The 20,340-nt window shown below is 40.4% G+C and overlaps 1 protein-coding gene across 4 annotated transcripts in view; it reads left to right on the forward strand.

The window, feature by feature from the left end:
• Positions 1-19,477, forward strand: part of LOC108941285 (multiple C2 and transmembrane domain-containing protein 2-like) — a 43,102-nt gene extending 23,625 nt beyond the window's left edge. For all 4 annotated transcript variants that reach the window (XM_018764010.1, XM_018764013.1, XM_018764012.1 and 1 more), the window contains 6 exons: positions 9,990-10,109; positions 10,528-10,569; positions 14,933-15,042; positions 15,269-15,378; positions 16,402-16,499; positions 18,726-19,477. In XM_018764010.1, coding sequence (XP_018619526.1) covers positions 9,990-10,109; positions 10,528-10,569; positions 14,933-15,042; positions 15,269-15,378; positions 16,402-16,499; positions 18,726-18,794 — 549 coding nt within the window. In that variant the 3' untranslated portion in view covers positions 18,795-19,477. The remainder of the gene's footprint in view (positions 1-9,989; positions 10,110-10,527; positions 10,570-14,932; positions 15,043-15,268; positions 15,379-16,401; positions 16,500-18,725) is intronic.
• Positions 19,478-20,340: the final 863 nt, after the last annotated feature.

The following is a 20,340-nucleotide window of genomic DNA, read 5'->3' on the forward strand; positions in this document are numbered from 1 at the left end:
TAAACCTAATATCCCTGAAATATGCCAGGAGACTCCGAGGATCTCTGCGCATATTGGTCTGATGTGCTTTACTGTGGTCCCTTGTTTCATTTCATGCTTGGTGTAATCTTTAAAAAAACATACAAATATTTTTTGCATTTTAGCCCAGACCAAACTACTATAAGATGTAATTTGAGTTTTTTAGGTGCAAACTTCCTGCACTGCTTAGTACAATTGCACTGCTTTCACAGCACAACAGTGTGTGGGAATGGCTTGTACACCACATGCAGTGTGTGATGTTTCTTCCTTGCCCTAGGGCAATATCCCCGAAGCTCCTAGGTTAGCAAGCTTCATAATGCACTACTGCCACAGCAGTCATGGTGTCTGATTTGAGATTTATAGATATACAGCAGCTAGCAGAATACCAGGTACATGAGCCACTGTCACATTCCGCTAAGGCCCTTTGCTTAATGGGATGTCAACCCAGGCTTGCGAGGAATTTTCTCTGGACAGCTAGTTTGACAGCAATAGAATATAAAAGCATGTGGATAAATTTAAAGTGTGCAACGTCAAAGTGAAAAAATGAAACGTAGTACAGCATAGTTTAAGTGTACTTTATTATGGGTTAGGCTGTAAGATACTAGCTACCTATAAATGTTTTGCAACAAATAAAATGCAGACAGTGGGACACAATGGAGCAGTGGGTAGTGCTGGTGCCCCACAGCTCTTGGGCTCTGGTTTCAGATGTGATCTAAGTGCAGTCTCTGTGTGGAGTTTGGATTTCAGTGCAGCAACTCCTTTACTCTGTCAGTCCACTTAAATACTATTATGACACCTAACCCTCATCTCTAAATCAGGGGTGGCCAGATAAATGGCACAAACAAACAACTGTATCAAGGTTGAACAAACTTTGTATTCGGGTTATTAATGGATAATGGGCTTTTGGCATTCGATATTGTGATTGATGCTACTTTGGGTCTTCATTAATAGTGTTTGTAATCAAAAAGTGATTTATGGAGTGTTTGTTTCCCTTTACTATCAATACTAAGAAAAAGGAGGCTGGAACCAGTCTTATTACCGCTTGTGACATTCATCTGATTTTGATTTGTCAGTAGACATGTAAATTTAATAACCAGCCAATGGAACCCTGAGGGCCTTAGTTCCATTATTCCATTTTTGTAAAAGTAAAGAGTATATTATAACCCCAAAGTGACAAAACGGGGGTGTTGTGAAAGATTTACATTCTTACATAGAGCTAAGTCTCTTTTGAAATTATGTTTCCTCCTTTGTTATGGTTTCTTGGCAGATGCTGTCAAACACCTTCACTTTGTCACTTGACATTTTGGCAAATTGTCATGGTAACTGTGAATGTGAATTTTAAAAGGAAACGTGGTCATTGTTATTGGCCAGGTCTGTCACACACCGTTACCAGAGATTTTCTGTGCTTATCACATCTGAACTAATTAATTCTGAGTTAGCACCGCCAGTTTCATTTCCACCATCTCATGACATTAGCATTTTTGATTGTATGCCTGTATTGCATGATGTAAGAGTGATAACCTCATCTCCCTTCCGTCAGTTTCCTGCTTCAGCTGGCTGTGTCTGAGCTTTTTAGTGTCTTACTGATTTGCAGTTTTAAGTTTTCTTGGAGACATAGGTATCTGCAATCAAATAGCTTTGGTGTCCCTTGCAAGTTGAAATTTTGTGTAATTTAGGATGTCATGCCAGACCGTGGGTTAAATGAAAAATCTTTGGTGGTGTAAAATTGAGGTGGTGCAAATGTGTAAAGTCAGAGCAATAATACGGTTGTGAAGATTAGTTTCACGGTATATAACTTCACCTCTTTACAGAGGAATCTTGCTGTACTCCATTTTCAGGAAGTGCACATTTTGGAACAGCTTTCTTACTCTTGCTGTCAACTGATTCCATGTGGACCCCCACTCAGGTGGTGAGATCACTCTGTGTGTTAGAGCTCACCCCCCAGGCAAAGGAACTGGCAGGTGGGCCGTCTCCTCCCGGACCCGGCCTATAATTAGATCCTGTCAGACATACTGGCAGCACAGCTTATTTATTCCGATAGACAGACCTTTGGACTTGGAAAAAAGGTATAGCAGTTTTTGGTCTGGTGGATAATTTGGCCAAGGAGTTTTTAGTAGTAGAAAAGTACTCATATCTAACATTGAGAGTATATTCTGTTACATTTCATTCTGTCTTTTCTCTTCCGGTTTCATTTTATAATGCATCATTTTATTTAAAATTTGTCTAGTAGTCTTAGGTCTTTCTTGAAGAGTTTGGAGATTTCTAAAAATACCGTGGTGTCACTTTTCTCCTAAACTAGAAGCTATACAACAGCCATGACATTTTTTAGTGGGTGGGGTTATAATTGTGAATCAGCCAGAGAGACACGTTTGCAAGCCAACAAATCAGGAGTCCCTGCTTGCTCCAGTTACCAAGAGGTCCATTCCTTCTGCTGCCAGGCTGTGGCTCACTGGAGGGTCTCACCTGCCAGCAGATGAGAAAATAGAGGTAACGTGTCTCACCGAGAGGAAACTGTTGTTATCCTCATTCAGAACATTCTCTCTCTTTTGCTTTGTTTACACTGGAAAGTGTTTTTTATAGGTACACTAAGTACAAGACAGAAACATTTTAAGAAAAAGCTTTTGGGAAAACTTTGAGAAAAAAGCTTTTGGAAAACCAGTTTCACAAAAGGATTTTCAGTATTTTGACGTGTATAGTTTCAGTATTACCACATGGAAGAAAGAAGCAGAAGGAACTGTGAGGTGAGGGTGTTGGAGGAGGAGTGACGAGTTCCCTACCGGGCTTTGAGTTGGGCAGTGCAAAAACCTTTAGAACAGGCTGGAGGAAACGGTACGCTGCAGTCTCTGTCTAAACTACATATTTATATCATTTGTCTGTGGCCAATGGGGCACGTCTGACTTACTGGATTATGAATATGAATGTGTCAAAAGATCATAAACAGCAGCTATACGCTACTGTTCCGTGTTATTGAAAATGTTACTTTTTTCAGTCTATAACTGTATTATGGATAAGCCATTGGAGATGTTGAGAGTAATTATTTTCTTTTTACCTAAGCTGTTCACACTCCACAGCTTTTGATATACTGTACCTTTACAAACTGCTTCCATTCCCATATGCTTCAGTATAGAATAACAGGCAGCAGACTTCACTGTACATACAATTCACATTTTTTATTTTCAATATCCAAGGGACTGCTTTTCATTTTGTGTAAGACTCATTGTATAAGGCTTCAATAGAAATGTCCGATATGTTCTGAATAGCTGCTGATCTATTTAAGAGAAAGGTTTGTATGAAGCATTACCTTGGATGTGACAGATGGGCCCAACTCCTCATTGTAGTACATGGTCTTGCAGGAATTCATACTGAAATTGCATGATTAAGTTTATGAAGTTTCACTGTCAAAAAGGGCATGATATAATATAATTTCAAGTTATATGGTTTGTATGCTTTAAAAACAGATAAAGAAATCATAAAAAGCAGTATGAGCAGTGGAAATAAACCAAAGCTATTATCGCCTGTTTTTACAATTGTTGTACGCAACAGTAATGTATATAGGATGGAAAGTCTAATGCTTAAAAACTTTCTTATTTTCCTAGAGGGAAAGAATGTGACCGTTAAAGTCTAAAAAAACTTTTTTCTTCTTACAAAGACTGGGCTCTGAGAATACCATATACATCATCAGCGTTTCTGGAGAAGGGGTCAAACTAAGTTCTTTGCTGCATCAATGACTCTGGCCTGTAGGGGGCAGTAAAGCACTGCTTATTATGTACACGAGATTTCACGAGGCAAATGTTGTCAGAAGTGCCTAAGGGTGGGGGCATGCCAGGGGCACATCGGGAAAGTTAAATCTCCCATTCAGTAGAAGAAAGTAACATTTAGTGCAATCATGTTCTATTATATACTAAATAATTCTCTCTGAGTAGGCAAAATTCTAGCACCACAGCAACAAATCCCAGTTCATCGTAGCAACTTTGTATCCTTTGGGAAAAGTTTAGGGGGAAAAAAAACATAATTTACTCACAAAAAAATGCAGTTTTACCTTTATTAAGTGTTTTAAAGAATTTATGTGGAATAAATGTTTCAGTGTAACAGTAACTGGGCTTTCACTGGAAAAGAGCCTGTGTATACATTTCAAACTAGTCCCTTTTTGATGTTGCCAGGTAGCAACCAGTTTAGATGTCCCTCCGACAGCCTGTGAAATGCTGATTGCTTCACATCACAGCCTGTAAAGATGGCATCTGATGGATGTTTGATGCTGTGCAGCTGTGAACACGGTTGGCAGCTGCAGCGCTTCTCGGGCAGATAGAATCACGTCTCTGCAGACGAGTGCCGGACGAGGTCATTACCAGTCCTGGAGGTCCCCAGAGACCACCTGCGAGTTGGCGTGGTGCTCAGATCTGCAGCGCCACCAGATAACTGATATATTGGAACATTTGTCATAAATATTGTTATCGGTGTTGTCATGGCGAGGATTGCTGTTATCTTTCTGTAATCACAGTTCTCTGAGAGCTGCTCCTTCTGGCTGTAAGAGCTGCAGAAATGTGAAGAAAGCAGAAAAGCCACATGCTCGCAAAACCTCTCACTCAAACATGAGAGTGTGATCCGTCATGTTGGCTTCTTTGTGTGTTCATCACCGCTGTTGTGTTCAGGTTTTGCTTTTATTTTGCTGTCGGAGCTTCCTGACATTCTTCTGTGCCATTCCACAGAATTTTGATCAGTATCACATCAGAAAACATACCAGTTGAAATTTTGGGGCATATATACAGTATAGATCACCATTGCTGCAGTTGTTATCATTCCCATGTTAAAAAGACCTTCAGATAAAGGTCTTACTTTGTTTACTTTTATTAGCTTTTCTGTGTAAAGAAACAAGGAAGAAAAGTAATAACATCTGAAAAGGTTTTGTTACTGGGTTTCAGTCTGAATCAAAAGCTGTCCTGTACGTTCCTCTCGCTCAGCTCATATGCTCTGCCGACAAACTAGCACTATTTTATATAAGTCGTCCCCTGGTTGCGCAGGGACACCTTTCCTCCCTCTGTCTGAGCCATGACCGCCCCCATGTGAGTGAGTCACAGCCTGGTGCTCTGGTGTGTCTGCGCACAGAACCACAGTGACGGAAAAAGCGCCGTGATGCCCTCAGCTCCCAGGGTGAGGACAGTCGTCTGATCTGTGGTCTGGGAAGTTGTCCTACCCTGGTGCTCTGCATCGGGGCAGAGTGGCCTCAGCAGCAGTGGGGGGGGCGGCAACCCACAGCCGTCTGAGCTACCAGAGGCCAGGCTAAAAAATAAACCTGTACTTTGTTGAAACACTGAAATACATGCAGGAATCATAATTCTTCTGTTTAAAAACATCACGATACGTAGATTACAAGGGCCTGCTATTTGTTCTTTCTGTTGAAACAGGTTGTGTTTTTGAAAAAGTGTTACTAAAAAACAAAAAGTGAAATTTTGGATCGATCAGAAAAAGGTTATTGCTGGAACTACAAATATTTTTAAAAGAATTTGAAAATAATTCTTCAATGGAAGTTTTGTGCTAATTTTACCAATTTTATTCTCTATAATTAGCTGTATAGTATATCAGTTATGCATATATATATATATTAAACTATATCGGTTTTTTTAACCCTTATTTCTGTACCTATATATCTGGCGATAGATAGATAAATAAGATGGGCTCGTCCGTATCTGATGTGTTTTCAAAACAGAAATGCACTTCACTCTTATTAAAGTCCCAAGTTGATGAGGTTGTGCAGTCAGTGAAATATTTATTCACCGTGAGCTTCGAGCACCATGCTCCCCCTCCCCCCTTGCCCCATACGCACTAGCTGCCCTGCGGAGAACCCTCTTCGCCCGCCACCTCACAAAGTACGCCCTGCTAATAGCCTTATGTGGTGTGAGTTCACCACAGATCACGTCTCGCTGCTTTCTATTTTATGGGAGCTTCAAAACGTATTCCTGGCAGCGACACGTCACCATCATTTCCACGAGTCCTCACACAGACGGCATGTTGGAGCTCAGATGAAGGTGAAACAAAGGCAGGCGTGAACGTATTTGCTACTGGGACCTTTCATTCATTATTCATCTGGTGTGTCCTTCTTTACAGTTAATTGTGATGGTTACGGAGAGGATTTCATGCAGGAAAGTGAATGTAGATGTAGGAAGTAGAACATCATCCAGGGTTTCCATTCTTCTTTGGTATGTTTTAATTTTGATTTTGATTCCTCCCTTAAAGCCTGAAGTGAGCCTTACGGAACAGGATTAGTTGTGTTCACAGTCTGCTTCAGTGTGGCTGGCACAGCACGCGCTGCTCCCTTCCCTGACCACCGCACGGCTCGCGTGTTTTCCTCCTTTGTTTTTGGACGAGAGGCCTGTCTGGGTGCTGGGGGAGATGCGCATGTGAGAAAATGACTCCGCAGAGATTAAACTACACAATACCACCCAAACAATATGTGTACTGCCTACCAATTGTATTTTTCTTTCCATTTTGCGAAAATCCTTTTTAAAACTGTCTGTTTATTTCACTGGAAACATTTGCCTTTGACAGAGTGTACTCCGGTCCAGCAGCCAATATCCCACATCCATGTTCTTCCACAAGGAATTGTTGCTCCCCTTTGGTGCTTATCTTTATTTTGTCAAGGATAAGGGTCTGTCTCGTAGTTTTTATGCAGAGTTTTGTTAAAACAGTTGTATATTTCTTGCAAGGCGTTATTGTTCAGATGCATTATATGTTTAGTGACTCCCTATTGTATTGTGTGGCAGCAGACAGTTCAGTGTGTGGGTTAACACAAACTTTTATTTGCTATTCATTTATTTGTTTTCTACTAAAGAAAGTGCACATATTACCTTATTTACACTTTTACTCACACCTGAAATCTTGTGTGAGCCCAGTCTAAGAAAGAACGAAAGAGGACTACAGTTTGCCAAACTTGAAGGACACAGAAAAAAATACACATTACCATTTAGCAGGAAATTAGTTGCACTTTCATTTCACAGCAACAAACAGGAAATGTGCGAAGACAAAGCAGCATAGTATACCATGCACTGAATATTAATGAGGGTACTGGACATACTTGACAGTGTTTGCCTTAAAGGAGAAATGCAGTAACTTTTGTACCCTTTCACTGATACAGTGCATTTTTATGAGCACATAAAGCATGTAATTGCTCCTCGCACAGATGAACATGCTGCTTTTAGGATCACAGGGGGTTTGAACATGTTTACTTTATAGCATCATTTAGACACACAATTTATAGAAACAAGCAAATTACACAGTTACACGCTTGAATCTGTTGTCCAAACCATGCTTAGTTTGCAGAATTTGCGTTGGTGGATGATTATGGCCAATTTGTCCTGCTGCCTGGGTGGAAATGAATGGCCTCGTATGTTAACTCACACTGGAAGATGGAGAGATCAGCTAATTAGACACTAAGGTAGCAGTTGTTGGGAGAGGAGACAGGGGGTCCACCTTCCAGCTGGGGGGAAGTCTTTTTTCAGGCTCGTTGAAAACATTTTTCAGGCAAGTTTAAAAACTCCAGAGACTAACCCTAACCCACCAACTGGCTGAATTTTGCTGGGCTGGAGGGAGCTACTGCAGAGGAAAACCACCACAGCAGCCAAAATGTAGGTTTTTTACAAATCATGACATTTACAAATGATACGTGTAGCAAAACAACCTTTGCTTGAGCTGCTCCTTACGTGTTGCGGCTGTTAGTGAGACATATGATGCACACTCTTTTAGAGCCTTAGAGCTACTGGAACCATAGAGAGCAGACAGGAAGCTCCTCAGAAGACACTGTTCATTAGAGCTACACAAGCATCAGTGAACATCCAGACTCAGGTCTGATATACTACAATGTGGGCTAAATTTATATGTATTCATTTAGTAGACATACACACTCCAAAGTGACGTACAACTCTGAGTAAACAAAAGCACATTTCACCAACAGACGGAGAGATAGAGGTTTTCTTGAAATTGAGTCACAGCTCACTGTTTTTGCCAGTATATGTAACACAAACAACTATGTGTAGAATTGATAGGGAATAATTTTTATTTGAACAAATAATGTACTGAAACTTTATGGAGCAGATAGGAGATCAGCAGAGCAGTGGGTCCCAAAGAGATGTGTTTAGAGACTCTTCTTGAATGTTGAAAAGGATTCGGCAGTTCTGAGTGAGAGAAGGCTTTCATTTCACCACACTGGAGCCAGAACTAAGAACTTTTTGGCTTTTGATTTTGGACCTAGTGTGTGCAGGACCACCAAGCAGCCAGAGATAGAGGAACATAACAATGTGACTGGGGCCTAGTGTGTGATTAGGTCCTGCAGGTACTGGAGAGCAGATCCAGTGATGGTCTTGTATTCAGAGTCTTTAACTTGATATGAGGAGCTCCAAGAAGCGAATGGAGGGAGATGAGAAAAGGAAATACCTGGGAACACTTTGGCAGGTTCTATGGTATAGGTGTTTGTGGTCTTAAACTGCAGCAGGTGTTATATTAACAGTGTAATATTGATAGTATTGATGCTGATTGAATGAATAGATGCAGGTACAGAGTTTCACAGTGGATAAAAGTTGATGCCTCACAGCTCCTGGACCCAGGTCTATTGGTTTAGACATGGGTTCAATCACCATTCATAGTGTGTGGAGTGTTTTCCACATTTTTGTTTGGGTTTCCTCCCACAATCCGAACATCTGGGTGACATGGTGGTGCAGGGAATAGCGTTGCTGTCTCACAGCAACTCAACGCTGGACGTGTGTTTGATTCCCAGTCAGTCCCCACTGGATGTGGGTTTCATGCTGACGTATTCTGTGTGGAGTTTGCATGTATGGGTTTCTGCTGGGAGGCCATACAGTTCAAAGATGTTTCAGGTAAACTAGTGACTGAAAGTGCCCATTGCGTGTGTGTATCATGTTTGCCTGGTATATAAATGAGTGATTCGCTGTAGGTAAGGTACTAAAGTGTCTCCAGCATTGTAAGTCACTTGGATTGAAAAGGTGTCGGATAAATACGACAGAGTTCACTGGAAGTCGCTTTGGAGAAAAGCATCTAACGATGAGTTAATGTAATTGGTGACAGGCTTTAAACTGCACAGTGTGTAAATATGTGAGAGATTGAGTGTGTGTGTTTGCCCTGAAATGGGCTGGTCTTACCCCACTTTATGCCCTATGCTTCCAGGACAAACTCTAGACCTGCACTTGCAGAAGATTATCAATAATGCGTGAATGACTTAATGCGTAATTAACAGATGTAAAGAAAAGTTCAAGCGTAGATATTTTAGTGTCATAGACCTTCAGTGATTCCTCTGTCACATTTCTGTTGTTATAAACTGCAATCTTTTCCTTCAGCTGTCTTTGGAATGGTCGTCTTCAGACCCAAATTTTTAGGTTGTCTCCAAATAAGTATAAATTGTTGTGCTCCAATCAATGTTTGGCTTAAAAATGCAGAAAGAACGGTGTGCTGTGCTTTGTGGCAGTCTGTTACACACAGTAATTACAAAGAATTATTCATCCAACATGATTCATCTCATTTCACCTGGAGGTCTTGGCTTTCTCAGTATTGCAGCTGTGATTGAAGTGATGTTCCTCTACTTTCCATATGTGTCCAGTTACAGTCAGACAACTGAAATGCATCCTTGTCTAAGCACATTTGAAATGTAGTTCATCAGAAAGGATGAGTTGCTTGTACTTATCTGGAACTCTCTTCTGTCTCTCCCAAAATGCACATTTCCAATGAGTAATCTTCCCACACATTCACTATCTGTCTTCCTAATGTTGACCATGATAGATGATGCCTTAAAATATGAACACTGTAAAATTTAATACATTCAAAGTGCAGTGTCCTGATGTTTTCCAGAGGAAAGACCTAGGCTTTGGGAGTTATGCAAGACTGGATGTTTACACTTGTGTTTGTCCCAGTTCTAGCCAGCGTTTTGTCACATGTCCTCATTCTCACACTCCGATTGCCTTCTCTTTCAGATCTTTATCATCACCGTTTGGACCTGGGAGGTCTACATGTTTCCACTCTTCTTCCTCCTGCTCATCATCTGGAACTACTTCCAGATCACCTCTGGGAAGGTCAGCTACAATAGTGAGCTGGTGAGTAACTCCCACCAGGTTGGTCAACCTTCCATTTGTCCACAAACAGTTTTCTCACTGCTGCACCTCCACAAACGCTACAGTGACTCTATTGCAGAAACGGAAGGTTTATGGTTAAGATAAGGTTGTGTTTGTTTCTTTGTCCTATGCCTGTGTTCAAGTTCTCAGTGTCACTGCGTGCGAAGAGCGCTCTATAAAAAATAAATTGAATTGAATTTAATTGATAGTAAGTACATTAATTTATTATACATTTAACATATGGATTGTCTGACATAAATACACATTTAGATATTTAAATATGTCTGTGTTATGTGGTTTTTTTATAGGTATAGTATGCATTTCCTTTTGGAATACTGTGCTTCCTTTGTAACTCAATTTCAATACAAACACACAATTTCTAATATCACTCATTTTGTAGGATAATATGGAAATTGGAGACGACGAAGTTGAAGATGAGAAGGTAATTTTAATTCTGTTTCATCTTGTTACCTCCTTAATTGAAAAATATTAAAGGTTTTTTCATTGTTCATGACAAAAAAGTAGCAATTTAACCTTGCTCGGTACTGCATTAGTTTCATGTAAAAACAACCAGACGATGTTCTTCTCCTGCCACCGCCAACAGATACATCTGTGTATGGCTGCTGCATTATCAGCCCCCTTTCGCCATGTTTGGCTGTGGCTCTGCACATTCCATTGACTGAAGTGGTTAGTTACGGGCTTCACCAGCTGCCTACTCAATCACCTTTATCATTACTACGTCAAAATAGTGCTCACGTTGACCCAAACAGTGAAACAGTGGTGGAAAGGGGTCAACTCTAACATTAGCTCGTTCTTGCACAAGAAAGTTCTTCTATATGGGCACGTGCATATGTGTGAGCTTAAAAGCATTGCAGTTGAATGATCATTCAAATTCTGTAGACAAAAACATCTGTCCAGCCCTAAGCAATGGTCTGACATTTAGTGTCCCTTCTTGATTTTGCAATATGTGCCATGCCAGTTATTTATTTTTAGTGCTATTCATAAAGTTATTCAAGAACATAAACTGTCATAGTCTGTTTTTAGTTCATAGTGATTGTTTGTCTAAATAACAGAAAAATATTAATATTTAGTGTTAAATTTTACTTTTAAGTCAGCTTTTATTTATTGTTTTCATCACAAATGTAGATGTAGGAAGCACAGAGGTAGTTACTGTGGAACAGGCTACCAAAAAAGGTACTTTATGAATAAACATAATGAAGTAATTATATAATAATAATTCTAAATGTTCAGCACTGTTTATATGTGTCAAACTTCCTTTTGGCTATCTGTCTTTGTAGACACAACACATACACAGAGATTTTCTAGATGTCTGTCAGTAGTGACAACATAGGATTTTTTCTAGTTCCCATGGGCAACAGCTTGTCATGGCTCAATGCAGGGGACAGTTGCTCTTCTTGGATGGTCATGGGGTCTCCAGCATGAGAGCGGAGAGCTATTTCTCTCACTCCTCCTCTCAAACACAAGCTCATCTCAAGAGGCCTGGAGACCACTGAGAAAGCAAACAGAGCGATACCAAGTGGAGTGAAATATGGCACGCTGGCACACACTCGTTTCACGATCAGTACCACTTTAAATTGTGTTCTTCAAAATATACTGCAGGTTATAATACGTAGGATTTTTTTTTTTTTTTTCCCCCTGAATGCGTAAGATTTTTGTCTTTTCTTGGAAAGAGATGTGCTTTATCATATTGAAAGTGGCTGGGTTATCATATTGTTTATGGGGTTCCACGCTCAATGTCGTAATATTTTATATCGTCTTATATCCTGAATTTGTCTTCAAACTATTATTCTGGTGAAAGAACAAGTAGCGCTACTGCCTTATAGCACCTAACTAGTGCAAAAGAACATGGGTTCGATCCCTGCTCAGTCTGTATGAAGTTGGCTTGTTCTCCGGTATCTGCACGGATTTCTTCCACAGTCCGAAGATGTGCAGTTTAGGTTCATTGTGGATAGTAAATCATCTGTTATGTGTGAATGCCCCTTTCAAAGGCTGCAGTTTAATAATATTATATCCAGAAGAAAAATCTCATACAATTATTATTTAATAGATGCTCTTGGTTATTGTACTCCACTAACATGGATAAAGGGGGACGTGGTGGCGCAGCAGGTTTGGCCGGAGCCCGCTGTGTGGCGGGTCTGGGGGTTCGAATCCTGCTTGGAGTGCCTTGTGATGGGCTGGCGTCCCGTCCTGGGTGTGTCCCTGCGCCTTGTATTGCCAGGTTAGGCTCCGGTTCGCCACGACCCCGCTTGGGACAAGCAGTTTCAGACAGTGCGTGTGTGACGTGGACAATCCATGTATTTTTACTTGTATTTGTATTGAGTTTTCTACTCCAGGAGGCTGTTCTCTAGTTTGCCTTTTAGGTGTGATGAACCATTTTCTATGAAAATCAAAAACAAATAATCTAAAGTTGTGATGTTCAGATGAGAACTACAGACTAATCCAGTGAAAAAGATAACATCAGTGGTGAACATGTGGAATAACTGAAATAATCCCATGGCTTTTTTGGTACAGGTGGCAGACATTAACATAAAAACTCCATTATGTTGTTTTTCATCTTTTTGAACCAATATCTGACACAGATTGCCTTACATGTACATTTTCAGCAAATGTCCCTTGCTATAATTACCACGACTTTCCCCTCTTCTTTCGCTGGACTTAAAGGTAGCTCAGTAACATCCTTTCATTTTTCAAAAGTGAAAGATCTAAGCAGTGTGTGTGTGTGTGTGTGTGTTTTTAGGTACACATCCATGCGACAAATTAAAGGTGTATTTATAAATCCTGATGGCAATAGACAAACTATATTTAGTCCTATGTGAAGTTAAATGTTGCATAAACAAATAGGAAGGAAGTACTTGACAGCTAGTGATGAGGGTAAGCTGGAGGTCACGTGTTTTTATTCTCTGCATGTTAGCATATTTTTCTTTGCAAATTAGTAATTTGTGAAATAAAACTGCAAGTGCTTCTGAAGGGAAATGTGCACATTTGAGGCCTGTTCAGACTTTGATGTGTGTACACTGGAGTGCTGGTCTAGGGGAGGAGGCCCCGCGTTCTTCTGGGAATTGGTCTCTTCGTGTAGCTGCCGTGTCAGAGACAGGACTTGATGTGAGAAGTCTAGCTGCGCGTTGGCCGACTCTGCCGCTCCCGCGCGGTTCCCATGGGCTGCCTGATAAAGGACTCCGTCTGGACCCCGTCACACAAGACGAGCCTGGCTTGTTTTCAGCAGCCGTGTATACACATCTTCATGCTTCTGATGACAAAAACCATCAAATGGCTTTCGTCCATCCCTCTCTCTCCCCCTTCCTCCCTCCCTCTCTTGCTCTCTCTCATATCATTCCTTTCATTATTTCCCCTTTTGATGTGAGGATTCTCAGCACTCTTTAGCCTGCATTACTTGCGATATCTGCAGCTCCCCTTCTCCCTCTGGAGAGCCTCACGGGGCAGTTCCACCACTGTTTACCCTTATGCCGTCCACTCCTGATGTAATCACATCTCTTTGGATTTTGGATTAGCTTGAGAACCAATTTTTTCATACGAAGGGGCCATTAATCTTCTTGAAAAGGGCAAACCACTCCTTGTTTGGTTCTTCTGTCACAGGCGCTTGAATTTGTGTCTTATTCTGTAACATCTCTGAATAAGAGTGTCTGCCAAATAGATAAATGATAATAAGGTTAATGACCCCCTACTTGCTAGGATACATGATGCGCTTTGATATACGTACAGTAGGCTACTCGTTGTACTGCACTGTTCATCAGTTACATTAACAAGTACTTTCAAAGAGATGTTGTGGGACATAAAACATAGTATGGGACTAAGAAAGTCCCATAAGTGCCCAAATCTTGAGACTGTAAATCTAAATGTACCGCCTGAAGGTGTGTGTTAAATTGAGGTGGACCTCTACAGGTGACTTGGTTGGGTTTTTTTTATTTCATTCGTTGTGCTAATAAGTGCACGTGTTTATTGGTTACATACGGTATTTTCAGTTGAACATTTTCTAGTAATATTTTCTCTCACCTGTAAATGTAAGTTCAAGATTTTTAATAAAGGAAGTTGTTGAATATTCCTTGAAAATCCTGATTTCCTTGCACCATACTTTGCATTAGTGATACAGTATGTTATGTGCAGCTTTTGCCAGATATTATTTTACTGGTACAGATAACTTTGGCTTGTAATTTAGTGGTGGTATTGCTATTAATTTTGAATGTAAAAATAGTTGGAATTGTTTGCTTCCTTCAAATAAAGGTCATAGTACTTACCCTGGTTTGGTGCTGAAAGAATACCCAGCTGCATAAATGCGTAAGCAATTGTACGAGCGAACTATTTAACATTGTAAATTGCCTCAGACAAAGGCTTCGACTAAATAAAGCACCAAGATAATAGTCATATCATTTATTTTCTGTGCTGCAGATAAAGCAACCATGCATTCGTGAGGTTTACTTTACTTTATTTCTTTTTCCTGCACTGCTCTATTGGACAAGTTATATTGTGTTATGTTAGTCCCAGAGGTGTACGGCAGGCGGTCGATAGAGGAATGTGCTTTGAGATGGGTTACAATTGGTAGAACAAGAACCGACTTGTCCTGTGGAAACTGAATTCCCTCACTGGGTGCTTGATTGCTCATGTCTGCTACAGTTTTATCATGTTGTTTTTTCCTCCATTTTGATTTAATTTTGCTTTGCAAATACACGATTACATGGGCAAAAACTAAAATCTGACTGTGAAAAGTGAGCCCACATTCCCTTGTCCTCACGGGTAAATGTGTTACAGCTTTGATTCAATCTTTTTAGGAATCTGAGAAAACGGGATTGATGGAAAAAATTCACATGGTTCAAGAAATTTTACTCACTGTCCAGAATACTTTAGAAGAAATTGCATGTCTTGGAGAAAGAATTAAAAAGTAAGAATTTTCCTCCTATTAAATGCAAACATTCTTTGTTACAGTGATAAATATGGAGACTGTTCTATGTGTGTTTACATGTACATATCTGCAGGAGCTCAGCATGACTATGTTTAGGAACTCTGTTGCATGGTGTCTATTTTATTTATGTGGTATTGTCAGCCTGTTTTCCACGTTTCTAATTTGCTCTTAATTTGTGTTTTTTTTTTTTTTTTTTTGTTCACAGCACTTTCAACTGGTCAGTGCCGTTCCTGTCTGCTCTCGCCTGTCTTGTTCTTTTCGTAGCCTCCGTCATTGCCTATAGCATCCCGCTGCGGTACATTATATTAATATGGGGTAAGTGCCACTAATGTACAAGCTAATCATCTTCATTCTGCTTTTTGTTTGCAGTGCTGAACAGGGGGTGTAATTCTTCTGTTATCTGCTACCTAATGATGATTACTGCTGAAGCTGCTCATAGATTTGGTTACAAAAAGTGCAAATGTTGCAGATTTTTCTGTAAAGGTCACTCAAATCAGTTGTGATGAAACATGTTGGTACCATTAAATATTTTTTTCACATTCCACTAATTTAAAAAAGTTTACATTTGCACCAGCTTTATCCAAGTGTTGCATGTGATGGACTTAGTACAGGTTTAGAATGAGTTCACAGGTGAGCAACAACAAAAGAGAGAGAGAGGAAAAGCAGAAACCCAGTCAGTAGCTAAATGGTATGAAGTGGTACTTGAAGTGAAAGTTTTTTTTTAAATCAGCTTTTTAATTCTTATTAACCCTTTTGTGGCAGGACATGTCTGTCATGCAAGATGTTTCTCAAATCCTAAAGGTCTCTTCAAATTGCCCTGTCAGTATCATATATACAGTAGATACCTTTGCACATGTGGCTCTGTAAGAAGTTTAATGAACACGTCATGTAGTGACACATGCACAATAATAATGTCTCTCACTCACTCCCTTTTTGGTAACTACAAGATGAGAGCATTAAATTATGTATAAAAATGGGAAATCCAAGCACCGATTGTGCGGAATATTATGAGTGTCTTCAGGCTCTGTGGAGCTGCCACTTGGAGCAGGTTCTCATCTCCAGCCTGTGGACGCAGCAGGTCTCAGCATGCCTCTGGACACAAATGAGTCAAATTTATGCGGAACCTGAGTCTGTGAGCTGTGGTGTCTTTGAGACCGTAGGCAGTGATGTGCACAGCTGTCTTGAGAATTAAAATCACGCTCTTGCCACCATCCACTAGTCTATAGTAAAACAAAAAAGTACTGAATCATTTGTTGTTTTGATTTTACTTTCTAAATACAGTATTTGCATTTATTTCAACTGGACTTGGCTTCCTTATTAACACAGTCTAATTTATAGGCACTCACAAGTTTACCAAGAAATTGCGCAACCCACATGCTGTTGACAACAGTGAGCTGCTGGATTTCTTGCAGAGGGTTCCAACCGACATCCAGAAGGTAGGACTCACATATGATGGAGCAAGTAAACAATGATCTTTTCTCTTACTACAAACAGAACTTCTAAACACTTTCTTTCTTTCATTCATTTATCAGTCATAATTTTTTTTATTATGAAGTTTTCAAACATCATAAGTGTCTTGTTTGCTCTGCAGGAGTCAATGATTGTAAAATTTTAAAAATTTCTTTAGCCACTGTAAAAGTAATAGAACAATGTACTTTTTCCGCTTCATGTAAATTTTCTCCACAGGGTTTGTATTTATTTGGATAATCTCACGGCATCATTTATGGTCCCACCCTGTTCCTTTAGAGAAGCCAGTTAATGGGCCTGCGAGCTTTCGTCTTCCCTCAGTGAGCCATATGTGATTGCACATTAGCAGTGGCTGTTATGAGATTTGCAGTTGCTCCACATGCCCTTGCATTCTGCTTGGAGAGGAAGCATTTCCTTATTATCTCAGGATCTTGGCTTGTCTGCTCTGCTCTCACCGCCTGAGCGCTCGCCGAGGGCTGAATGTGGCTCAGCACCAAGGGGCTTGTTCTCCACAGCTCTCAAGAGAAAGAATTTGGGCAGTGTCTCAGACAGCCTGGTTGGGAAACAGAATCGAAGACCAGCCTTTAATGTGTCCATTAACATAATTCCTGTGTAGCAGATTTTTAGATTTTCATCTGTGTTGTAGTTACAAACCCGACCCACTGTGGTACCTAAGTTTGTATTCATGGGCTATACGGGTGTAACACTCCACTCACAAGTGCTGATAAGAATGTTTAAATTTGTTACTTTACAGCAAATTAAAGATGACACTGGAGCGAAATCATTGATGTTTCAAAAATAAAATTTAAAGTGGCTAAAAAAAGTAATTTCGAAACTAAAGCAACATCACTTCCCCAAAATTCTCAGAACAACTAATGTGTGTGTATGTGCGCGCGCGTGCGCATGCACAGCAGTTCAGCAGTGATGGTTCCTGTTAGTTTCAGTGCAGAAAAGAGTACAAGTACTCATGTTTAACAATAGCTGATGCTGACTCCTGTCCTGCAGCACAGTTGACTTGGTAATTAGCGCCTTTGTGAAATTTGTGAAGCAGCAGTGAAAATGCGCCTCAGTGTGACAGTGGGCAGCGTGTGTCATTTGTGAGAGCAGTTTCACTTTCAGCTACAGCTGGCACACTCCCATTGTTCTTCTGTACTTAAATTTTGATCAGACTACTGTAATTAACAGCGTGTTTCTACATTCATTCCGCTCAGCATTTAACATGAGGTTAAAATGCTTCATTTCTTAAAGGCTTTGCGTATCTCTATGTGTGCAAAGGCTCACATAGAGAATGTACTGTATGCACATTAACTTATTTTAACTTGTCCTGTGTTATGTACGTGCAGCACTATCACGTCCTTTTCTGCAGAATGAAAGCTATCTGATGTGTCTAAAGTCTTGTTAACCTTCGTGTTTTTTTGCCGGTGCAGACCCTGGATTGCATAATTTACAGCTAAAGCCTCAATTATATGGTGGTAATATTTTAAAATATCATATACTATGTGACAGTGGTACTTTTATCAACAGTATTTATAATTAAAACACTCAATGATAACTGCGCATGCTTTCTCCTTCAAATTTCTCCCTGAAATACATTTAGTTATGTTATCCAAGCACTCCAGTGGAAAAGCCAATACAATTGCAAATGATGGATTGATACCATTATAAATAACTGAAGTGTCTGCTATGAAACTGCTATACCTGTGGTCTGCTAAGCCAGTGCTTCTAACAGTAGAAATATATGTATAATTATTACAAATCGCATAAATTTTATTTCTTAAAAACATATATGACGAACATATTTTAAACAAGGACGTGAAAATCTGAGCCTGATGATATCAGAAGGATTTTTGCCTTCAAAGGCTCTCTGAACACAGGAATTTGAAACACGGATCCATAATTTTGTTCAGATATGTTTGATTCCTGATCCAAAGACACCGAATCAGTTTAATGTGGGATGGCATCAGGGGAAACTGGCAGAAGAGTGAACATTTTTAGCAGTTCAGTGCCAAACACCTTTCCAAGTAATTAGCATGTGAGAAATGATGAATTTTTTCTTTTCTTCCTACCTCAGTGGTGCTTAAGTAATGACACGTGGTGGGGTAGGGTCTCCCTGGTGCTCCGCCAAGTGACCACACTATGCACTGTGCACCGTGCACCATCCCCGCTCCTGACCACACGTGCTCTTGTTTGTCCAGGTGCAACACAGCAGGCTGAAAGCATTCATCATCCAGAGCCCCCATAAGAAGAAGCGGGGCGCCCTCTAGGCTCTGGGCTGCACATCCGGTCGACCCCCGGTGCTTGAAGACGTCTGCTCCCCATTGTGCTGTGTGCACACAGAGAGGGGTGGGTGTGGCGCTCACCTGTCAGTCACGCATCGACACCCAAATTCACAGACTGAGTGAGAACTGAACCATTCAACCTGTTCCTAGTTGGACCCGTACCCGAAACCTTAACCTACTCCCTTCCGCTGTTCCCGACTGTGATTATATTGCCCAAGTATTTTGACAGCATGTTCCTCATATGGTTTGTGAGACAATGTTTTCTTCTTATGCTTTGTTTTTAAGAGGTACATTTTACCTGAGCCAAAAATATTGTGAGTTACAAGAAAAATTATGCACATTACAAATGTTCACATAAATGGGCTGTAAATTCTGAAATGCACTGTTTTTATCCTTTCATATACAGTAGTTGCCGTTGTAAACTTTATTTTATTAAAGGTGTTTGGGAATCTAGTGCAATACTGTAATATAAGCTGTGAATGACTTCATGTTATTTGTGCATTACATCCAGTGTATGATGATAAAGGAATCTCAAGGTAGTGCAGAGAATGAAATTTATCTTTGCCATGGTGCTGTATACATTTGTTACATTAGCAGAGTGTCATGGCTGTATTGTCTTTGTTTCTGCAATCAAATGTAATCCTTGTCCATCACCTGTCACTTTCGAAATAAAAATATTAACTTTTCATTCGTGACATAAATAGTCTTCATTAAACCTTTTGTTACTTAAAATGTTACAGGCTTACTTTATTATTTTGTAAAGTTTCAGAATTAAGACAGACAAAGATAAGGTGACTGTCCAGGAATCTTTTGAAGTACCAGTATTCATCTATTCATCCATCCATCCATCCATTCATTCATTCATAGTCAACAAACCACGTGTCCCGAGCAGGGTGGCAGCGAGCCGGAGCCTCACCCGGCAACACGGCGCAAGGCTGGAGGGGGAAGGGACACACACCCAGGATGTGACACCACGCCATCGCAGGGCACCCCAATCAGGGGCCGAACCCCAGACCCGCCACCGTGCCTCCCTATAATGTATTCTATTTTCATAAATGTATTTGTTTACTGTTCCTTATTATGGTCAGATGAAACATACACCTGTTTGTGGCTCAGAAAGCACTGATTACATAACACACAGATGGACCTACAGACAGACACAGACACACAAAGGATCCATACTTTGGCAGGTTTTTCAGGGGGCCCTTGGTAAGCAGGGAAAAGTCGTAGCACACAGGTCAAAGCTCTTCCAGGATCAGCGCTCAAAGTTCGCTTTTTAGTCCAGGTTTGAGCAGCGGGGCCTAGAAGAGAGCTATTTCACAGAGTACTCTGCGTGCGCAGCACTTAGCCCTCTTAATCTCCATTAATATTGACTGTACTGCACGTCTAAATGGCTCTACGAAGTGATCACTCTGATGCTAATTCACTGTTACCATGAAATAGTCCCTTTTCACAGCATTGTTGTGTTAAACATTGAGTAGTATCAAGCATAATTTACAATAAAATACATTTATGGCCTATCATTAGTGTA

This window comes from Scleropages formosus, chromosome 11 (assembly GCF_900964775.1).
Source record: "Scleropages formosus chromosome 11, fSclFor1.1, whole genome shotgun sequence".
NCBI classification, from domain to species: Eukaryota; Metazoa; Chordata; class Actinopteri; order Osteoglossiformes; family Osteoglossidae; genus Scleropages; species Scleropages formosus.